This window comes from Periplaneta americana, chromosome 13, assembly GCF_040183065.1.
Source record: "Periplaneta americana isolate PAMFEO1 chromosome 13, P.americana_PAMFEO1_priV1, whole genome shotgun sequence".
NCBI lineage: Eukaryota > Metazoa > Arthropoda > Insecta > Blattodea > Blattidae > Periplaneta > Periplaneta americana.
This window is the reverse complement of record NC_091129.1, coordinates 52,044,514-52,065,295: the sequence shown is the minus strand read 5'-3', so window position 1 is coordinate 52,065,295 and position 20,782 is coordinate 52,044,514. Positions and strand designations below refer to the sequence as shown.

The 20,782-nt window shown below is 35.8% G+C and overlaps 2 protein-coding genes across 6 annotated transcripts in view; one reads left to right on the top strand and one right to left on the bottom strand.

The window, feature by feature from the left end:
- Positions 1–20,782, top strand: part of LOC138711897 (solute carrier family 2, facilitated glucose transporter member 8-like) — a 140,329-nt gene that overhangs the window by 20,284 nt on the left and 99,263 nt on the right. The window lies entirely within an intron of this gene.
- The window catches only part of LOC138711898 (facilitated trehalose transporter Tret1-like), a 209,773-nt gene that overhangs the window by 169,507 nt on the left and 19,484 nt on the right, over positions 1–20,782 (bottom strand). For all 3 annotated transcript variants that reach the window (XM_069843180.1, XM_069843184.1, XM_069843182.1), the window contains exon 2: positions 766–825. In XM_069843180.1, coding sequence (XP_069699281.1) covers positions 766–813 — 48 coding nt within the window. In that variant the 5' untranslated portion in view covers positions 814–825. The remainder of the gene's footprint in view (positions 1–765; positions 826–20,782) is intronic.

Here is a 20,782-nt window from a genome sequence, read left to right as displayed (position 1 = left end):
GGTTCCTTAAAAGCCGTAAGTAAGTAAGTATTACAACATATTGATTTTGTCTGAATTTGTTCAATATACTGAGGAATATTAAAAACAATTAAACGGTAGAGGTTACCTAAAGATATATCCAATTATTGTAAAACGTCAATTTTGTAAGAGTAAGCATTACGTTAGTAGTAATCAATCTTCCGTATCTTAATGTCTATAACGTTTTTAAAATGCTGATAAAGAAAATAACATTTATTGACATGAACCTAACTAAAATGTTAGTCTTACCAAAACTATGGCAGAAGTTAACTCAAAAGAAATTTTATGTTAATTATCTAAAACTGAGATCTGATTATAATGATTTTTTTTTTTTTGTATGTTTCAAAAATCGCAATTTTTTGTATATCTTCAAACTAACTGCCTGAGCCTAAACTAATTGAAAATTACAGTTTTAAATAAACTAAAAAGTAAAAGGACATATTAATTTCTGAAAGAAAATAAGAACTCCTTATTAACATATTCTTGCCTAAATCTTGACACTGGGTTTATACAGCTCTGCAATAGTGTATGCCTACGAAATAAACTTCTATTACATCAAAAAATTGTTTCCTATCAAACTTCAAACTTTAACAATTAGACCTAATTGAAGTATGAGTATTACTGTTTATACGTCACTTTTTTCATATTCGAAGGCAAAGCAAACATTTGACTATTTCACTTAGTCTACATCTAATTACTTCGCAATAAGCGATAACGAAGATTAACTTAGACTATCCACACACTTACTTGGATGAAGACAGAGCGGCGTGAGTGTGACGCGCTACGTGCTTCCATCTGCTGGCTATCCTGTAAATAAATAAAACTCAAATTTAAACTAATCTACTCAACCTACTATATTTTACTACCTCACAATAATTCATTATTAACTTTTTCGGTTTGTTTCAGTTATGCTTGGGCAAATGATATTCATCAAGGCGTGTGAACACATTTTTTCTCCGAATTACTACCCCTAATGGGTTAGGAACGAAGACAGTCATATCGGTGCTTACGGTACCATGCTTCCTCATATCATGGGAAGGACGAAGGAAAGTACTTTATTTAAAAAAAAATGTGAACTCACTTTATTTGATAGCTCATTTGCAACAAGAATGTCACAACTCAACATTTGGTATTTTTGAGTTACTGGTACAGAAGGAATCGTTTCGAGATACACTTTTATCGTCATAACTCCGCTTCCAAAATTACTCGCTAGAGAATAGTTGTGACGTCGTTAGCTTATAGAACATTTTATCATTCGTTTGATAGCAACAATTGCAATTCCAGTTGTGCTTTAGTTCTTGCTTTTTTATTAGAGCCCGCGTTTTATGTAATATTAAAATGAGAATAATATGTAAAAATGGCAACATGTGTACATATTTATATAATAAATAAAAACATACGTAACTTAAAATCTAAGCTTTATTAGATATATTTTTACACACTGATAAGAAAACAGAACTTCAGAAAATTACAGTTGCGCATGTGATTCAATCTCATTTAAATTGTTTGGAGGGACAAATAATAATTAAATATTTTTCCATATTTTTTGCTGTCATCGATTGCCTTCTGTCTGTTAGAATGTTCTTATCAATGGAAAACGACCTCTCGACTTCATACAAAGTAACCGGCAAGTAGCATATTTCAGATGAGGAATGATACTCGGAACAATATTCTTAAGAAGCTGCAAACACTCGACTTTTAACTATTTTGCATACAGTGAAAGAAGTTGTGTGTTCTGGGTTCTTTTTCCATACATAATTAAATTTTACTGAAACACACTCACCGATTACTCACGGCACGATTGCTTTTTCCACTATTGACATAGATTCATGGAGGGCCAATCCAGAAGATTCCATCATTTTAATGATGTTCGAACTCCAACTGAAGTGACTTGTGATGTATGCTCTCGATGAAGCTATTTTCGAAAGGCACTCATGGACTCACGACTTCACTACCTCGAAATGTTCGTTAACGAAGTTCTCATCTTCTATCCACGTGTCCACACCTGTGGAGTAACGGTCAGCGCGTCTGGCCGCGAAACCAGGTGGCCCGGGTTCGAATACCGGTCGGGGCAAGTTATCTGGTTGAGGTTTTTTCCGGGGTTTTCCTCAACCCAATACGAGCAAATGCTGGGTAACTTTCGGTGCTGGACCCCGGACTCATTTCACCGGCATTATCACCTTCATATCATTCAGACGCTAAATAACCTAGATGTTGATACAGCGTCGTAAAATAACCCAAGAAAATAAATAAATCTATCCACGTTCCCCATCTAGTAATCTCAAGCTGTGCACATCAGGTAAAGTTTCTTATAGCACTGCATTCGATAGGGAGATTTATGGAACTTTTTTTTTTTTGCTGATATGAAACCATTCACTTCAGGAAATTTATCTCTAATGCTACGTTTACACGGCGACAGTTTAGAGAGGAGAGCTAGAGATTATAGATGAGTATCACCGTTTTGAGAGTAGGTATCTCGTTGACTCTAATATCTAAATAGAGCGGCCTTGAAAACTGCTTTCGCTGTGTAAGCACCCTGCACAGAGAACTCGCATATGCTGTCAACTCTCATTATATCTACTCTAAATTATTCAGGTGAGTTGAACTTTTTCGTTAACTCTCGCGACAGAAGCAGTGGAAATGGCGGCCAATGCTACTTTTACACGGCGACAGTTTAGAGCGAAGTATCAGGAGAGCTTCTAACGGAGTGTTTACACCAGACGTCTCAATAGGGCCTTCTCGGAGCACTTCCTCCTCTCTCTCCCTCTCACTCTCTTTTTTCAATGTAAGAGTGGAACAAGATGCGGGAGCAGTTCCTGTGTCTCCGGATGAAGTCATTGACCGCGGCGTTTGAATAGACATCTGTAACCGCTACGATTTCGTCTCCATCTCCGAGGAAAGAATGTCCTTATTACCGCAAATATATGAACAAACAGAAGCTTTCATAGGGAAAGCGAAATTGTGGGAGTTGCAAGTTTCAGTGGATAACTGTTACCACTTTATTAATCTAAAATTGTTACCTAATTTGAATCAAGACCAGTATAACAAGTATAATGAAGTACTGAAGGACTTGAGAAAAGAATTTGAGAGGACATAGCATAAGAATACTACCTTAACAATAAAAAAGTTTAACTGTAATTTAATTATTATGATTTAATTGAATTTTATTTTATTAAATATAGTTTGACCTTAAAAAAAGAGAGATACCAAAAACCATTTACTAGAAATGAAGTATTTTGTTGTTTAGTCAACTGTCCGAAGACAGGCCTGAACCTCACATGTAATATCAACAAGGCACCGCTTATGAGGCAACTAAACCAGGAGATAATGGGCTAGGGTAGCCAGTTCCTTGTGCTTAAATAATTACGTAACATGTATGGTTCTTCATGCTTCATATGTCTTCTTTTTACTCATAATATATAATTAGAAAATACGTTTATTATTATTATTATTATTATTATTATTATTATTATTATTATTATTATTATTATTATTATTATTATTATTATTATTACTACTACTACTACTGCAAACGACTTAAGTAATTTTATTCCTTCCGAAAACAACCGTCTGTTTTGACAGTACAACTCAAAATTGCCGCTTTGTGGAATTTCTCCCGCGACAGTTACAACTTAGCTCACTTATGCTTGTAACATAAATCAACGATCGGCTATCTTCGGGTATTACGCTTATCTCTCCAGCTGACTACGCTATTTACATTTGCTCTGTGTAACAACTTTTATGCGTTGGCCTTAGTCGATTAAACTTAGTCGATTGTGGTTGATATTAATTATCATTTTGTTAATACAAACTCATACTAAAAATTCCGACAATATTTCTCTGTCGGAAATTGCTTACTTAAAAGCACAATAGTACTATTATTTTCTAACTGTAAACCAGGTAGCGTAGGGATAATCTTTGCACAAACACTTCAGAAACAGATGGAGATATGAGGACAGTGACCTAGTCTACCTCTATTGAAAGCTGAAACACAATGCGAAACTCTTATTAAGTTATATGGTTTTCCAAGAAAACTTTCACCTTGTTGTCAGCTCATCTTCCTAGCATAATTATGAAATATATACTTTTCTGGGATTCGTCCTCCTCATCCCTTATAAAATAACCATGTCAACACTGTGTGCAAGTGGGAGCGTAACTACTTCTTCTCTTTCTAAAATCTGGTAATTCGATTGCAATAGGAGCCAGTCTTCTGTTTCGACCGTGTGTACTTTTGCAGTTGCAGTTTCTGTAGTGAGTTTGTATATGAAGGTTGTGTATCTAGTTTGATAAAGAAAAAATATCAATTTTCTGTGGTTTGTGAAAAGTGTAAACTCCATTATGTCATATGAAAATTTGAGAGGTAAACTCGGTGAAAAGTTTGGATTTAAATTGAACGATCGTGGAGAAGTGCTTGAGAGAAAAAAAAGTTTTTTTTTTAGTGTTTAGTGATGCAGGAAACATTGTTACTGCACTCGCATGTTTAAAGTCATGGATGAAGCAGTATTAACTAGGTGAGTCTTCATACTTCTTGTTATTTATGTTTGTCTGAAAAATTCCCGGAGAAATTGACACAATAAATTATAAGTCTCATAATAAAAAAAGTTAGTAAGTAATTGAAATAGGTTTGTAATATAGCAATATAATATATATAGATATACAACATTTAATACTTATGCTTATCACCGAACACAAGTCAAATTTAACAATAATTGTATATTACAGTACCGGTATATTAAAACATTTTTTCAACTCGATCAAAACTCGATTAATCGATTAAATTCAAATAGATAATCCATAAATATTTTGATCGATCAACAGCACTTATAATAGTGATAATGATAATAATGATTATAATGATAATAATGATGACGACGATAATGATGATAATGATAATAATAATAATAATAATAATAACAATAACAATAATAATAATAATTATAATAACAGTTCGTACTTAACCGGAGATTATGGAGCTTTCGCTGCACCTCATCCACAGACACCTAAACTCTCTCAGCTAGTTTTAACAATTCCCGATTTCTCAGGTCCTTTTTCTTGTAACTCATATGTTTCAATCAATCTCTTCGTCTCCTCCCACTCCATTGTTTCTATTCATTTTACTTATCTATTTATTTATTTAATGTTTAAATTTAAATATACGGAATACAGAATATAATTACAATAATAGAAATAGAAATAAAATAATACAATCAATATAAAAAAGAAGATACAGTAATATTAACGAAAATTGTAATTATAATTGCAAATGTATTCTTAATATTGTAATTGTAATGCCTAGTAGAGGGGAAGAGAAGGCCTGATGAGCTTACCTTAACCAGATTAAATAAATATATACTAACTTGGCCGCCATTTCCAATGCTTCTCTCGCGAGAGTTAATGAAAAAGTTCAACTCAGTTGAATAATTTAGAGTAGCTATAATGAGAGTTGACAGCATATGCGAGTTCTCTGTGCAGGGTGTTTACACGGCGAGAGCAGTTTTCAAGGCCGCTCTATTTAACCTCTCTATTTAGATATGAGAGTCAAAGAGATACCTACTCTCAAAACCGTTTACACGGTGATACTCAGCTATAATCTCTAGGGGCCGTATTCATAGACATTCTTAGCGCGGGCTTCCGGTAGATGATAAGCGAACTAATGTTTTTCGTATTCATAAACCAGTGTTAGCGATATGATATGATATGAATCCTGTACAAGTAACCAGTCGATAGCCGGGGCTAGTATAGTAAGCTCGAAGCGCGGGCTAGCGAAATGTCTATGAATAGCACCCTAGCTCTCTTTTCTGAACTCCCAGCCGCGTAAACGTAGCACAAGAAGCAGTGGAGTGTGGAAAAGACGAAGAGATTTATTGAAGTACTGCGTGTTCAGTTCAAAGTGTGTCATGGCTCGCTGTATGACGCCACGTGGCTAGCCGATGAGCCTAGACAATTCAATCTTCCTACACTTCCGCATAGGCGTATTACCTACGTACCAGAGAAGTTGCCTAGCAAGTACGGCGTTCATTCTGAAGAGTGCTTACCGATACGTACGGTAACACCTGTAGTGGCAGGAATGTGAACTGTTTGGAAACACGTACTGGGGTGAGTTTTTTTTCTTACTGTCGGGATATGGGGAGAGGGTTAAGACGATTACTTACGTACAGTATTTGTTGACAATAACTTCGACTTTCAACATGGACACGGAACATTTTATTTGTGTTGTGGAATGTTGCCGTATGCAACCGATGATAACAAATAACCTGCGTACGACTTGCCCGTGCAAAACACAGTTCGAAAGAGGTTATGGTCGCACACAGACCGTATAGACCGCCATCTGTTGCTACGACGTTCAAGTCATACCATACACGTTCTCAAGTTCAGATTGAACGCCTTGATTAATAGGCAACTTCTCTGACATAAAAGCTGAAACTCGCTTCAAATCGCTGACTCAAAACAGTGACGTCATGACACACTTTGAAATGAACATCCAGTATATGAATTGGAAAGTTGTTTGTGAAATGTGTTTGAGAATAATTACAAGAGTAAGGACCTGAGAAATCAGACATTGTCAAAAATTGCTGAGACTGTTCAGGCGTCAGTGGAGAAGGTACAACAGTAAGAACTATTATTATTATTATTATTATTATTATTATTATTATTATTATTATTATTATTATTATTATTATCATTATTATTATTCATATACTGAATTGACGTTGATATTGTAAAATGGAAGGACAGTTGGAAAAAGAGCAGAGAAAAGGTACGAGAGACGCAATTGGACTTCTGCGAACAATCGACGAAAGATACCTAGAGAAGAATAAAGAAGTGTATACAGAGTGTAAGGGGTATAAGTGCGTACTTTTCGCAATCATCGGGGACGGTCAACAGGGTCAAAAAATATCCATACAACATAGGGTCAAAACTTGATAGTTTTCCCAGAAAAAAATATTTCTTTTATTATTTTTTATGCGTTATACTGCTTATATCATAAGTAAAATTACGAAAACAATTACATCAGTAGAAATATATCTAGCAAAGAGTTAACATTAGTTTAAATATATATTTGTGTGTTCTAGTACGTTATTGTGAAATTAAACAAAAAATGTGTGCTTAAATTTGTTAATATTCTGGCGTGAGAGACGTGTCCACACCTGTGGAGTAACGGTCAGCGCGTCTGGCCGCGAAGCCAGGTGGCCCGGGTTCGATTCCCGGTCGGGGTAAGTTACTTGGTTGAGGTTTTTTCCGGGGTTTTCCCTCAACCCAAGATGAGCAAATGCTGGGTAACTTTCGGTGCTGGGCCCCGGACTCATTTCACCGGCATTATCACCTTCATCTTATTCAGACGCTAAATAACCTAAGCTGTTGATAAAGCGTCGTAAAATAACCTACTAAAATAAAATAATAAAGTGAGAGACGTGGCAACGTTCAGCAGGCAGTACTCTGCACAGACGTAAGTAGCCTACAAGTTAGCTGAGTTCAAGCTCCCTGTCCATAGCTCTACTGCGGAGCGGATGGCAGTTCAGTACGGGGTATTCAATAAAGAACTTACTATGTTATTCACAGTTTAGGAATATCATATATTTATGGAGAAAGTCGTCGTAATTTAAGTGAGGCAAAAAGATTTACCGTCAACGTTTTCCTCATAGAAGATTACCTAATCGGCGAACTTACGTAGCAGTTTCTCAACGGTTATTAGAAACTAGAAGTCTCTTACCCCGTTTCGAAAGTCACACAACCATAAATTTGTTTAAAAATGATACTGCTTTAAATGCTGTATTAGAAAAAAAGTTCATGTGATTTTGTGCAGAAAACCATTGTTTATTTTTTTAGACGTACAAGTAAAAATGGAGCAATATTTTTACATAAAATGTACATTAAATGTTCTATTAACGAGATTGAAAGTTTGTACTTGCTGCTCGTTTTATGTATAGTAAAGTATTGTTATAGTCCGTTCCTGCATTAGAACAGAGCATCTGTTTTGTACCGGTATGTCTGTACCCGCTTGGGCTGTATTGTGTACTTCTAAATCCCCTCCTCCCCGCTTGAGCTGTACTGTGTACTTCTACAGACTAATGAAGTGCTTTATGTGGAGTGTGGCATTGTACGGGGCAGAAACATGGACAATGGGTTGAAATGAAGAGACGCGAACAGAAGCATTTGAAATGTGGATATGGAAAAGATTGGAGCGTGCGAAATGGAAAGACAGGATAAGAAATGAAACTGTGTTGGAAAGAGTAGGTGAAGAAAAAATTATGTTGAAACTGACCAGGAAGAGAAAAAGAAATTAGAAGGGACACTGGCTAAGAAGAAATTGCCTACTAAAGAATGCACTGGAAGGAATTGTGAACGGGAGAAAAGTTCGGGGCAGAAGAAGATATCAATTTGATAGACGACATTAAGATATATGGATCATATGCGGAGACAAAGAGGAAGGCAGAAAGTAGGAAAGATTGCAGAATGATGGGTTTGCAGTGAAAGATGTCCCATTTGGCAGAACACTACATATGTAACTTATGTACGTGTTAACCAAACTTTCTTACAAAGAACAATAAAATAATGTGTTTAGGGTACAAACATGTTGCTAGGAAATGTAATGTGACCAACAGTGTTTCCTGTATACTAATGACCAGGGAAAGGATTTATATGTAAATACATATTTACTTATAAAGCTAATATAATTTATATTTTGCATTATCTTTATGTTTCACAATGTGTAGGGTTGAAAAATCCTACTTTTATTTTCCATATTTTTCCATATTTTAGAGTTTAGTACATATTTTCGTTAATTTCCATATATTTTCCATATTTCATATAAAACAGTCCATATTATATTAGGTTTAACAATAAAACAAAACAAAATTCCATTAACATTTAAAAATACATTTCAACAATAGAGATTTAAACACATGTTCAGTAATCCCTTTAACATCAGAGTTATTTGAAAATTAGCAGTCCTATCAACAATGGGAAAGTAAGTTACAAAACTGTATTAATTTAATTTAAAATTTTTAACAGACTTCAGTTGTGCAGCTCAACAGTTAAATGCCAGTCAGAGTACACATAGGTTCAGTTTTGTAAATCATACTATAAAGACGGTAAATATGCCAAAAGTACGTCATTCAGTCAATTTAAAATCAAAACTAACAAGTTACATTTCAGAATTTAAAGAAGATGGTTTATCAACTGACAATAAAATATTATTTTGTAATTTGTGTCAGTGTGCAGTATCATCTACACAAAAGTTCCTGGTGCAACAACACATTACAACTAGTAAACATCAGGCCAACAAACAACTAAATTCCAAGCAGAGACAATTGTTTTTAACACAACCAACAACATCGAATGTAAGATCTGAGTTTAACATCGACCTGTGCCGTTCTCTCATCTCTGCTGATATTCCTCTCTACAAACTAAAGAATAAGGTCTTCAGGGAATTCCTTGAAAAATATACTCAACATACAATCCCGGATGAGTCAACACTTAGGAAGACGTATGCTCCATCCATCTACGATGAGACAATACAGAAGATAAGAGATGAAATTAAAGATAGTTCAATTTGGGTTTCCATTGATGAGACTCCCGACAAAGAAGGTAGACTTGTTGGTAATGTAGTTATCGGTTTGTTAAGTGAACAATATTCTGAACGAATTCTTTTACATTGTGATGTTCTAGAAAAGTGCAATAACAAAACTATAGTTAAACTGTTCAACGAAGCTATGGGTATCCTGTGGCCAAAGGGTATTATGTACGATAATGTGTTATTCTTTATTAGCGATGCTGCCCCTTATATGGTCAAAGCTGGACAAGCATTATCTGTTGTATATCCTAAATTGACTCATTTTACTTGTGTGGCGCATGCATTTCATCGTGTGGCAGAAGTGGTCAGAGACAATTTCCCTAAAGTAGATTTGTTGATTTCATCAGTGAAAAAAGTATTTCTCAAAGCTCCCAGTAGAGTTAACGTGTTGAAAGAAATGTACCCTGAAATTCCATTGCCACCAAAGCCAATTTTAACTAGATGGGGTACATGGCTAGAAGCAGTTGAATATTATGCCGAACATATAGACTCTATTAACAATGTTCTCCTTGCATTGGACTCTGAAGATGCAGTCTCAATTGATACTGCGAAAACAGTTACCTGTGACATAAGTGTGAAGAATGACTTAGCTCACATTCAGCATACATTTTCATGCATCATAAAAACGCTCAAAAGTCTCCAAAATAGGCACCTTTCACTATCTGAAAGTTTTGAAATTATAAATAGTACTGTGGAACAACTGAATCGTGGTAGAGGTAAAGTTGCAGATGCAGTAAGAGCTAAGGTGGACACTGTACTTTCAAAAAACCCTGGATATGAAGAACTACAAAAGGTTGTTGCTGTGATGAGTGGTGAATCAACAGTGAAGATTAACTTGGACTTATCCCCAGCAGACATTGTGAAATTGAATTATGTACCAGTTACTTCTTGTGACGTCGAACGCTCTTTTAGTCAGTATAAATCTATCCTCAGAGACAATAGAAGAAGATTCACTTTTCAGCACTTGAAAGAAATGTTTGTAACCTATTGTTATGGTAACAGACAATAAAAATTGTGTTTTGTTGAAACTACATTGGAAGATAAGGTACGTCCATTATATTTTTTGTTTAGTTTGATTAAAATGTACCAATATTTAACGTACATAGTCATTTTTTTATAATTTTAAGTCCATATTTAATTCCATATTTTGGTAAAAATCCATATTTAATTCCATATTTTGGTAAAAATAACTACATATATATTTACATATTTCATATATTTTTAGTCCATATAAATCCGTTCCCTGCTAATGACAGTCCTCGTATTTGTGTCTTTTTTGCCAATTGCAAGTCCGATCACAGTATTTCTTCTATTTCTGATGATGACGTCCTAAGAAAATTTCTTAACTGAATTGGATCTTCCATCCATAAATCATAGACAAGACACGCGTAAACTCTATGCGTGTTCCAGCGTGATATTCAAGGTTTTTTCCCAGACAGTTCTATTTCTTTTCTGCTTCTTCTCTTCAGAAGAATTACAATAACTACAGCCGCCGCAATATATTGTGCTTCTGACATGGTTGTAAACGGTAGAGGCGGATAAACAGCCTCTCAGTGGGTAGAGGGAAAATTCCGGAAAGAACCTCAACTACATAACTTGTCCCAACCAGGATTCGAACTAGGGGCCCGCTCGTTTCACAGTCAAGTGTGCTAACCGTTACCCTACAGCGATGGACTATTATTATTATTATTATTATTATTATTATTATTATTATTATTATTATTATTATTATCATTAAAACAATTATTATTATCATTATCATTATTATTTGTATCACTGTTATCATCATTATCATTATGATTATTATGATGGTTTTTATTTATTATTATTTTCTTGTATCATTAGGTATATCGTATTAGAAACTTTATTAATTCATGTATTATTCTCGTTTCTAAAAAAATATAGGCAAATTATTGTAAACCATTATAGTCCTATATAATTTTATTGTAACATAGCTACAATACAATAAGGATTGTTCTGTAACAATTTATAACTTACACACCAATACAAAGTGTAGTTTTTTTTATAGTTAATATTTTTATGTATCGTATCATTGTCTTACAAACTCTTTTTTGTTTAGTTGCTGTAAAAGAGAGTCTAAATTATTGTAAAGTATAAATCATCTTAGCTTGTATAGCCTCATTTTAAAATATATTAAAATACCATTTAATACCATCCATACAATAACGGGTTTTCGTGCATTGAAGGGATCCGTACAAATTTTACGGAACAAACATTTGAGTCTTGAGTCCTTCGCCAACAACTCCTTTGGTTACCTCGCCGTTATTCGAAAATCAGTAAAGATTTTGACTGGCAATCACTTTTAAAACTAATTTCCATTCTTTCTCAACATTTCTCTCGCTTTGATCCCCCATCTCACGTGAAAAACAAAAAGGTTTGCCGCTTATAAAAGTGGAAGGTGTAAATGTCTATTCTGAACAGATCAATCACATCGAAGTTAATATTTTTTTTCTCACTTTCCAAAAACGATTTTCATTTCGATTTTTCGTCTATGCTTTCCTTAGGCATTGAGCTATCAATTCAAAAAATTACACCGCGGTTGATTGATTATCATAGAAGCTACGACATGATATATATTTAAAGGAGCGGGAAATATCGTATAAGTAGGGAGGCTGCCCGATTGCAACTGTTCTTCTCTAAATGCTCTCTCTCGACACTTTCTCTCACTCTAAACTGTCTACACCATGTAAACGGTCCGGAGAGTAACATTAGAGTTTAGAATTATGTAATTCTCATGAGAGCTCTCTAATGGGTTTAGAGAAGCTATATTCTGTCACCGTGTAAACACCCTGTTAGATTGCTCTCCTGATACTTTATACCAGCGGTGGCGAAAATGTAATCGTGCGCCGAGCCACTGTGTAACCTGCAACGTGCATAGCACCTATGGAGGGAGGCGGACACCCGAAGGGGAAGTGAAGCAACTGTCTGACTTATTAACGGATTTTCATTTTCCTTACGTTAAGCACTTAAATATACAGTAATTTTATACAGTATAAGGTTACAAACTAATGTTTAGTACGTGTAACGAAGAAAGAAATGAATAAGAAGACATAGGACACATTATCACAACCTAAAATTAACCATTTTCAGAATGTCTCTGCGACAGAGTTTCAAAATCAGGAAATATGTCACTTACTGCCAGTCGTGATTGATTACGAAGGTATTTGTCTATCAGTCGTGATCTAAATTTGGTTTTTGCTGTTTTCATTGTTGAAAATAATTTTTCACAAACGTAAGTTGCAGCGAACATGGCTTCAACGGAGCAAGCGAAAGAACGAAGCTTCGGATATTTATTTTTTGACAAAGATTTGAAAAGTTTAACATTTGCCAAGTCCTTACAAATCTAGCTTTCTTCTAATATCACATTGTAAATCTGTGAGTTTAAATTGAAGATCTAACCGCATTATTCGTACATCTGCTGAAAAAAAGGATCGACGTACAGAGATGATGATGATGATGATGATGATGATGATAATAATAATAATAATAATAATAATAATAAAAATTAACCTTCTAATCTTTCACAAGTGTCATGTACAGTAGTACAATGCCGTTTTATGTTATACAACCGTTTCCTCGTAATACTTGTGAACAAATCATACATTTAATATTATTCTCATCATATTGACAGCAAAAAAATTCATCCTCCCATCCTACTTGAAACTTTCATTTTTGTAGAGATAGGTCTACATGGTTTCGAGAGAGACATTGCGACGATACGCCACTCGCAGGTCAGGGACAAATACAAATGGAACGGAGTTTGATTCCAGTGAGTGAGAGGGTGGGGGTTAGGGGTGGTAGGAAGCTAGAGAAAAGCACAACTATCATTGCGAGCCACAATGTGCTCCCGAGTCGCATTTTCGCCACGGCTGCTTTAGACCTTCTCTAGCTCTAAACTGTCGCCGTGTAAACCTAGCATAACTTACAGTTAACAAAACAATCAAGCTACTTATATTAACAGTCGCATACGAAAGGGGTGGAGGGTTAGCGACTGATACCAGTGATGTTATTTCACTATAATTCTCATGATGTTGATTTTATATTAACGATTTGTGATATTTTGTCCTTATGGCATATTCAGTGGCTTAATCATAAAAGCCTCCAGTGACAATTCATTGTTGAGATATAGGGGAGAGTCGGGTAGTATCGGACATCGGGTAGTATCGGACAGTGCGTTTCTTTCATCTACCACTATATGGTAGTACCTGAATGGCATGGTTACGTTTCTCTATGCGACATCAGAGAAACGTAACCATGTCAATCAGGTACTATCATCGTGTAGTAGATGAAAGAAACTCACTGTCCGATATTACCCGATGTCCGATACTACCCGACTCTCCCCTAGTGATTATTGTAAACGAACGTGTAGCTGACATTTCATTTCACCGATACGTGCCCCTTTTACCGAAGTTTAGAATGAGATATTAAAAAAAACATTCAATGTTAGAATTTTTATAAACATACATTTATAAAACACCACCATTTTGGCCCTCTTTGAATTTTAGTACATTATTCTTTCTTTTGGAGCTTTAACTATGCCATCACCAGCATGGCTAAGTAGTTTCAATAATATTCATGGCAAGAACACGATTAAAAACGGGCGGACTATTATAAAAAGAACCAAAGACTATGTGGCAATGTTCGTAAATAACGTTTCACGTGAAAAATGTTGATTTTACAGTCAAAACTAGGTTCTTTATACGATTCAAGTATCTGAACACAAGACTGGAGACTAGCAAACGAAAACGGACGGCAGACACTGAGAGCAGACGAATTGCTAAGAAATACAGAAAAATAATGCAGTGAGAAGTGTAAGTACAGTTTCCGCCATGGTTTATACCCCTTGCAATGTTTTTTTTATTTCTGGCGATTATGTTTATAATGTATGCTGATGTCGCTGATTAATTTGAAAATAAAAGACCAATGAGCATGGACTCTTCGCGCAACATCAGCCAACTAGACTTTTGATTGGCTAATGAAAAATGAGGTAACCTATTGAGTGCACAGAAGCCTTGGGCAACGCCTAGTGCGGCAATTTCTCTCTCTGTCTCTCTCTTTCTCTCTCTCTCTTTCTTCCTTTTTTTTATTTTACAATGAAATTTGTTTTTAAAATACTTGTTGGTAAATCTTTTCAGAAGTTTGTTCTTGAACACCTTGTGGAAGTCGGGTATTGTTTTGTTATAGTATTGTTACGGTCGCAGGGAGAGTAAAAGGGAAGTATGCAGCTCCATTTATTATATTGTAATACCGTATTTTGGGGTCCTTCCTCCGTACAAGAGAAAAAAAAAACAACTCTCAGTTAAATTATGAATATAATATCGTCAACAATACTATTTAATCGCTTTCCAGCATGTGCAGTAACTATATAATCCGATATGAAAGGTTTATTCCGCAAAGAGTTGGAGTTAATTTTCAATTTATTTTATACTTCCTAACAAAGTAAGAAATATTCGTAATACTGTAATAAATTATACCACCAACAAAACCAATGCTTAAAAATAAACCACAGCCTGCGTTTCACAAATTAATTTTGTTTCAACAATGAATAAGTTTGAATATGTTTCTTTCAATCGAGTCTGATGTGCTTTGTCAGATCGACTTGATGACATCATCAATGCTTTCTCTGTGAAGAAAGTGCGAAGGATATCTTTATAATTCACAATATTTCATTTAAAATTAATTTAAACTGCAGTAAACATGAACTGTATAATAGTTGCTCATAAACTATTTGTGGGTGTTGGGGGAGCGGCAAATATTAGCACTGCCTGGGGAAGGCACTATACCTAAATCCGGCCCTGGTGACATTACTATAGATATAGAACAATGTCTGGCCAATAGGACGAGTTGCTGTACACAAACATGTAAAAAAAACACTTTTTTTTACAAGTAAAGCAGAAACAATTTACTTCTGAGAACATTTCGAACTCGATTTTACTGCATCACTAACCTCCCGTACTTAACATGATGAAGTAAAAGCCCGAATAACCAGCAAATCTAATGATCAGTGCAAGAATATTATTTTAGACTGCACTGTAGTGGAAAATCGTCGCCGTTCGAACAATTTGTGTTTAAGCAGGTGCTCGGCGTGTTCTCCAAACATCCTAATAACCTGCATCTATCCTACACTCGCCGCTTATCAGCAATCAGCTGATACTTGACAATGGCGTTTACCTAACCCATTTTACTAAGCAACAGTGCCGTACTGTCGTGTCCATGTCTCTAACCTTGACAGGTATCACGCCTGAGCCTCATTGTTATCTTCTACAGTAGTGTACACAGTTCCCTCATTGTCTGTCACAGACAAATAGCATTACCAGTATCTCTCTCTCTCTCTCTCTCTCTCTTCCTCGTCCCTCTCGCTTCCCACGCAATAAAAACCTAATGGCGTCACATTGCGCAGACTGCAGACGAACAATACGACTGTTGTGACTGTTATGCTCTCTCTCTCTCTCTCTCTTCCTCGTCCCTCTCGCTTCCCACGCAATAAAAACCTAATGGCGTCACATTGCGCAGACTGCAGACGAACAATACGACTGTTGTGACTGTTATGATAATGAATAGTTTTCAATTCAGGGAAGGTCGCCCAGGTTCGACCTCCGGCACTATAGTGACGGAATTATTGTAGACAAAGCAGATGCAGAGGATTTTTTTTTTTTGGGCGGAGTAGGAGCTCGAAGCCTCGCACATCTGCGTGGGGCTTATTGTGCTTAAGTCCATGGATGGGCATCGTGCCGCAATTGAGAAATAATGCCTCACTGACCTTCACAGAGCTTATCGCTCTGAGTGACATCATCTTCACAGTCCCCGTCCCTCCCTCACGCAGCTCCTAGGTGTGGGCAGGTTCTATATCAGTTTCATAAGCAATATCAGTGGAGGCATAATGGCATTATCAAAGCAGTGTGTACGCGTTAGAAAACGATTACTTCGTGAGATTTGGGAGGAAGAGTTTTTTTATGTTTAGAAGGGGAGAACATACGATGTTTGTTATGCTCGAAACCCTATTAGGCATTAATAAATTTAATATACAACGACATTACTCCTTATGTCATAAAGAACACGCTGAATTAGAAGGTAAGACAAATTAAATGCTATTTTTCGTACTATTCCAAAGAAAATGTATGATCTTAACATTTGCATATCCACAGATCTCAAAGTGGGCTGACAACCGTCAAGCTACCAACATTCAGTGCACACTAGCTCTGTGTGGCTTAAAATGTGGTTTTCTATTAACGAACAGTAACGTATATTATGCAAATCAAGCTTTCAGGTTTAACTCCCTGTAAACTTGATTTGAATAATTTCGAGGGAAAAATTGTTCCGGGGCCGGGTATCGAACCCGGGACCTTTGGTTTAACGTACGAACGCTCTACCAACTGAGCTACCCGGGAACTCTACCAGACACCGATCGAATTTTTCCCTCTATATTTAGGGCCTATTATTATTATTATTATTATTATTATTATTATTATTATTATTATTATTATTATTATTATTATTTTCATAAGTTTTCAAATACGATTTTTTTCTCAGGTATTTGTTTTTCCCTATTTTGCGAAATTTCATAAAACAAAAAATGGCTAAATAAAATCTTCTTTAGAAATATGAATAAGTTCTCGTGTAAAAATATCCAAAACACAAGCCCGCTTGTCCTTGCCATTACAATAAAATACTAATTGAATTGATATGAAATAAAATAAAATAAAGCTTTCTTATTAGGCCTATTTAAGTATCTAGTTTTCTACTTGAATGACTCACGATTACTTGCATTACTGTACTACGGTAAAACCGTATATCTCTAATCGGTGTAATATCTGATAGATTAAGCAAATCTAGCTTTCAGGTAAAGATCCGTGTAAAGTAGACATATAATTTCAAGAGAAAAATTGTTCCGAGCCGGGTATCGATCCTAGGATCTTTGGCTGAACCCACCAACGATCTATCGACTAAACTACCGGGGAACTTCACCCGACATCGTCCCAATTTTTCCCTTTATATCCACATTACTCCAGTGGGCTGACAAGGCGCCAGAAACCCACATCGAGTGCACATAAACTCCTTGTGACTGGAATTGTGATTTTCTGTTAAGGGCGGTAGGTTGTTAACGTATATTAAAATCATAGCGAAACATGGATTCACTCTTTACACCTTAAATGGCACAATTTTTATGATTGATATAAAAACTTTAACGACGTAATCTCTAAACAATGCTGAATGTATCTGTGTAAAGAACATTTGATTTTGGTAGTTCATTTGTCTTGTAAAATTGTTTACATTTTTTGTATTATAGTAAAAAAAAAAAAATTAACATGTGTATAAATATGTACATCTTACTACTAAACTAATCATGCAGTACATCCTACATTTTCTACAGACCTTACATATACTTGTAGTTACCTGAAACTCAGCTTACGTTTAATTCTAGCAAGGGTCGTGATATTTGCCTTATGTAAAACTTTACCGATTAAAAAAAAAAAGTGTTTTTACAACATGTAAAAAACTGAGGAAATAGTTCATTTTTAAAACTAGACAATTAAAAACTGAGTTTCGATATCACATAGCCATAAAAAAGTGTGCAAAATTTCATCTCTCTAGGATCAATACTTTTAATATGTTATATGTACAGTTGTCAAAAGAAAAAGTGGCCGCTTTCCTGAAACAAAGTTCCCTTCGGGTATCTTCGCTACAATTCGGAAACAGGCGATGTTACATATTGTTGGACCACGTTGCCTGATATCTACAGTTATAATTGAAGTATACTGTGTGTTATTCGACAGCGTAATGGTAGCGTTCCGGCCTCTTATTCGTGAGGTCCTGCGTTCGACTACAACCTCGAGCTTTTTATGTTCTTTTTTGTTCTGTTTTTGAGATAGACAAACTATATATAATGGCTCCTTTCTCTTTTACGATTATTTTAGTAATTAACATCAGGTTCATTAATATATTATGCCATTACTTTATCATTAAGATATTGTGGCTGCAATTGGAAAGAAAAAAGATTTTATTCTCAATAAAAATATCTTTCGTGGCATAAACAAAACTAATTTACTGGCGTCGGCCTTAAAACATTCAAACAATTAAGCGTTCAAAAAACTAAACAAAAACCACTATTCAATATTTAGTCTATCTTCCTCTTATCTCGATCATCTTGCAGTCGAGTGGGCTAGTCTTTGCAAATAGCGACCGTTCTTAGACACGATATTCCAGGCATTCTGAACATACATACATAAGTGTTCTGCCCATGGGCAGGTTTCCATTGCAAACCCAGCAATCTCCAATCTTTCCTATGTTCTGCCTTCCTCTTAGTCTCCGCATATGATCCACATATCCTAATGTCGTCTATTATTCTTTTCAACCAGAGACCCAACCAATTCCTTTTTCTCTTTCTAATCAGTTTTAGCATCATTCTTTCTTCACCCACTTTTCAAACACAATTTTATTTCTTATTCTGTCTGTCCACTTCACACGCACCGTTCTTCTCCACATCCACATTTCAAATGCTTCAATTCGTTTCGTCGTAATGCCCATGTTCCTTCCCCATACAATGCCACACTCCACACAAAGCACTTCACTAGTCTCTTCCTTAGTTCTTTTTCCGGAGGTCCAAAGAAGATCTTTCTTCTTCTATTAAGAGCTTCTTTTGTTCATGTTTGCAGTTTTTCTTGGGAAGGATAGGCCTAAATGCGGTAACATCCCGTTGCTTTCCGCACACCACTATCTCTTTCGCATCTTATTAAATTCCAGGGGGCCCAAGCGTGGAGATGAGGAGAGTGGATTTGATTAATTGGGCCTTCCGGACTTCACCGAAGGTCACGGCAAGGGTTAAATATTAATTCTATCAGGATGTTTGACCCGATCAGAGACCGGGAACTCTCAATTAGCCTTTGCCTCCCGCATCCTGGACTAGCTTCTACGAATCATCAGAAAATCTTAGAGTGTGATTGGGCCAATTTTTCCGAAAATGTTTCCACACTTTTGCCCTCGTAGCTCAGCGGACGAACGTCGGAATTTAGATGTCAACGTCTCAGGTTGAATTCCTCGTTACTCCTTTTCATTTAATTGTGGTTCAAGATAGTACAGGGACATAATTTTATTTTTACTAACATTTTTAATATTAACATGGCTATACCTTTCTATTAACGATTGAAACAGGAAACACCGTTTGCTACCCTTTCCACGACGGAGTTCGATGATACTGGCGTAAAATACAAATCACTTAGCTAGGTATGGGAGGGAAGAAAAGTAGTTCATCCATTTATGTAAACTAGGAAATATCGCAATTCTGAGTTTGATAATTTTCATTAGGTTTTTGTTTAATCAAAATACAGTACTGTATTAACACTTAGTGTTTTTACACACGAAGTGAGCTATCCATTCGGAAGTATTAATTATGCAGTGTATATTATACTGTCTACAGCACATTAGCGTACAATATAGAGAATGAAGTTAAATTGAAAAATAATCATAATATGGATATTTAAACACATTTTAGAAAATGGTGGCCGTTCATTTCGATAGAGGCTTCAGTTCTTTTGTGCATATTATCGCACTATAGACTACTGTACCTAATTCCAATTACCAGTTTCGTCCTTCGTACGAGTAACTCATGTTAAAATAATTCTGTACCTACTCTATAAAAGAGTACCTTACGTACTGTAAATTCAATCTTCACTTCTGCCCGATCCGAAAAGATAAAGTCACTCAGAAATTCTATCTACTGTCTGTTCAAGTGGTTTTGTCGTAGGGTCGTAGAAAGGGAGGAGGGGAATCACGTGACAGTTAATTACTTAAGGAGGCCCTTTTATTTAAGTTATTTTAAACAGTTGCATAATATTACGTAAACGTCCAATTCCTGACAGAAATTAATGTTTTCAGACAAGAGCTAAGATAGCCCAGCTACTAGACTTAACAGAGGGGCGAACAGAAGCAGGTGGGGGAAACCGGGATGCGACATAGGGAAACGACGACAGTACCCGTACGAAAATATGATTCAATATTGAAAGCTCTTTCGTCACTGGAAAACGCGAACATATTTCTGAAACGTACTATACTCAGTAACTCAGTACTGCTTACGCGCCCTCGGCTCTGTGTCGTGAACGGTTGGAAGTTTACTAGTAGAAGGGGTGGGAGTGAAGTACATTCCAAAACTCAGGTACAATAAAAATTGAAGTA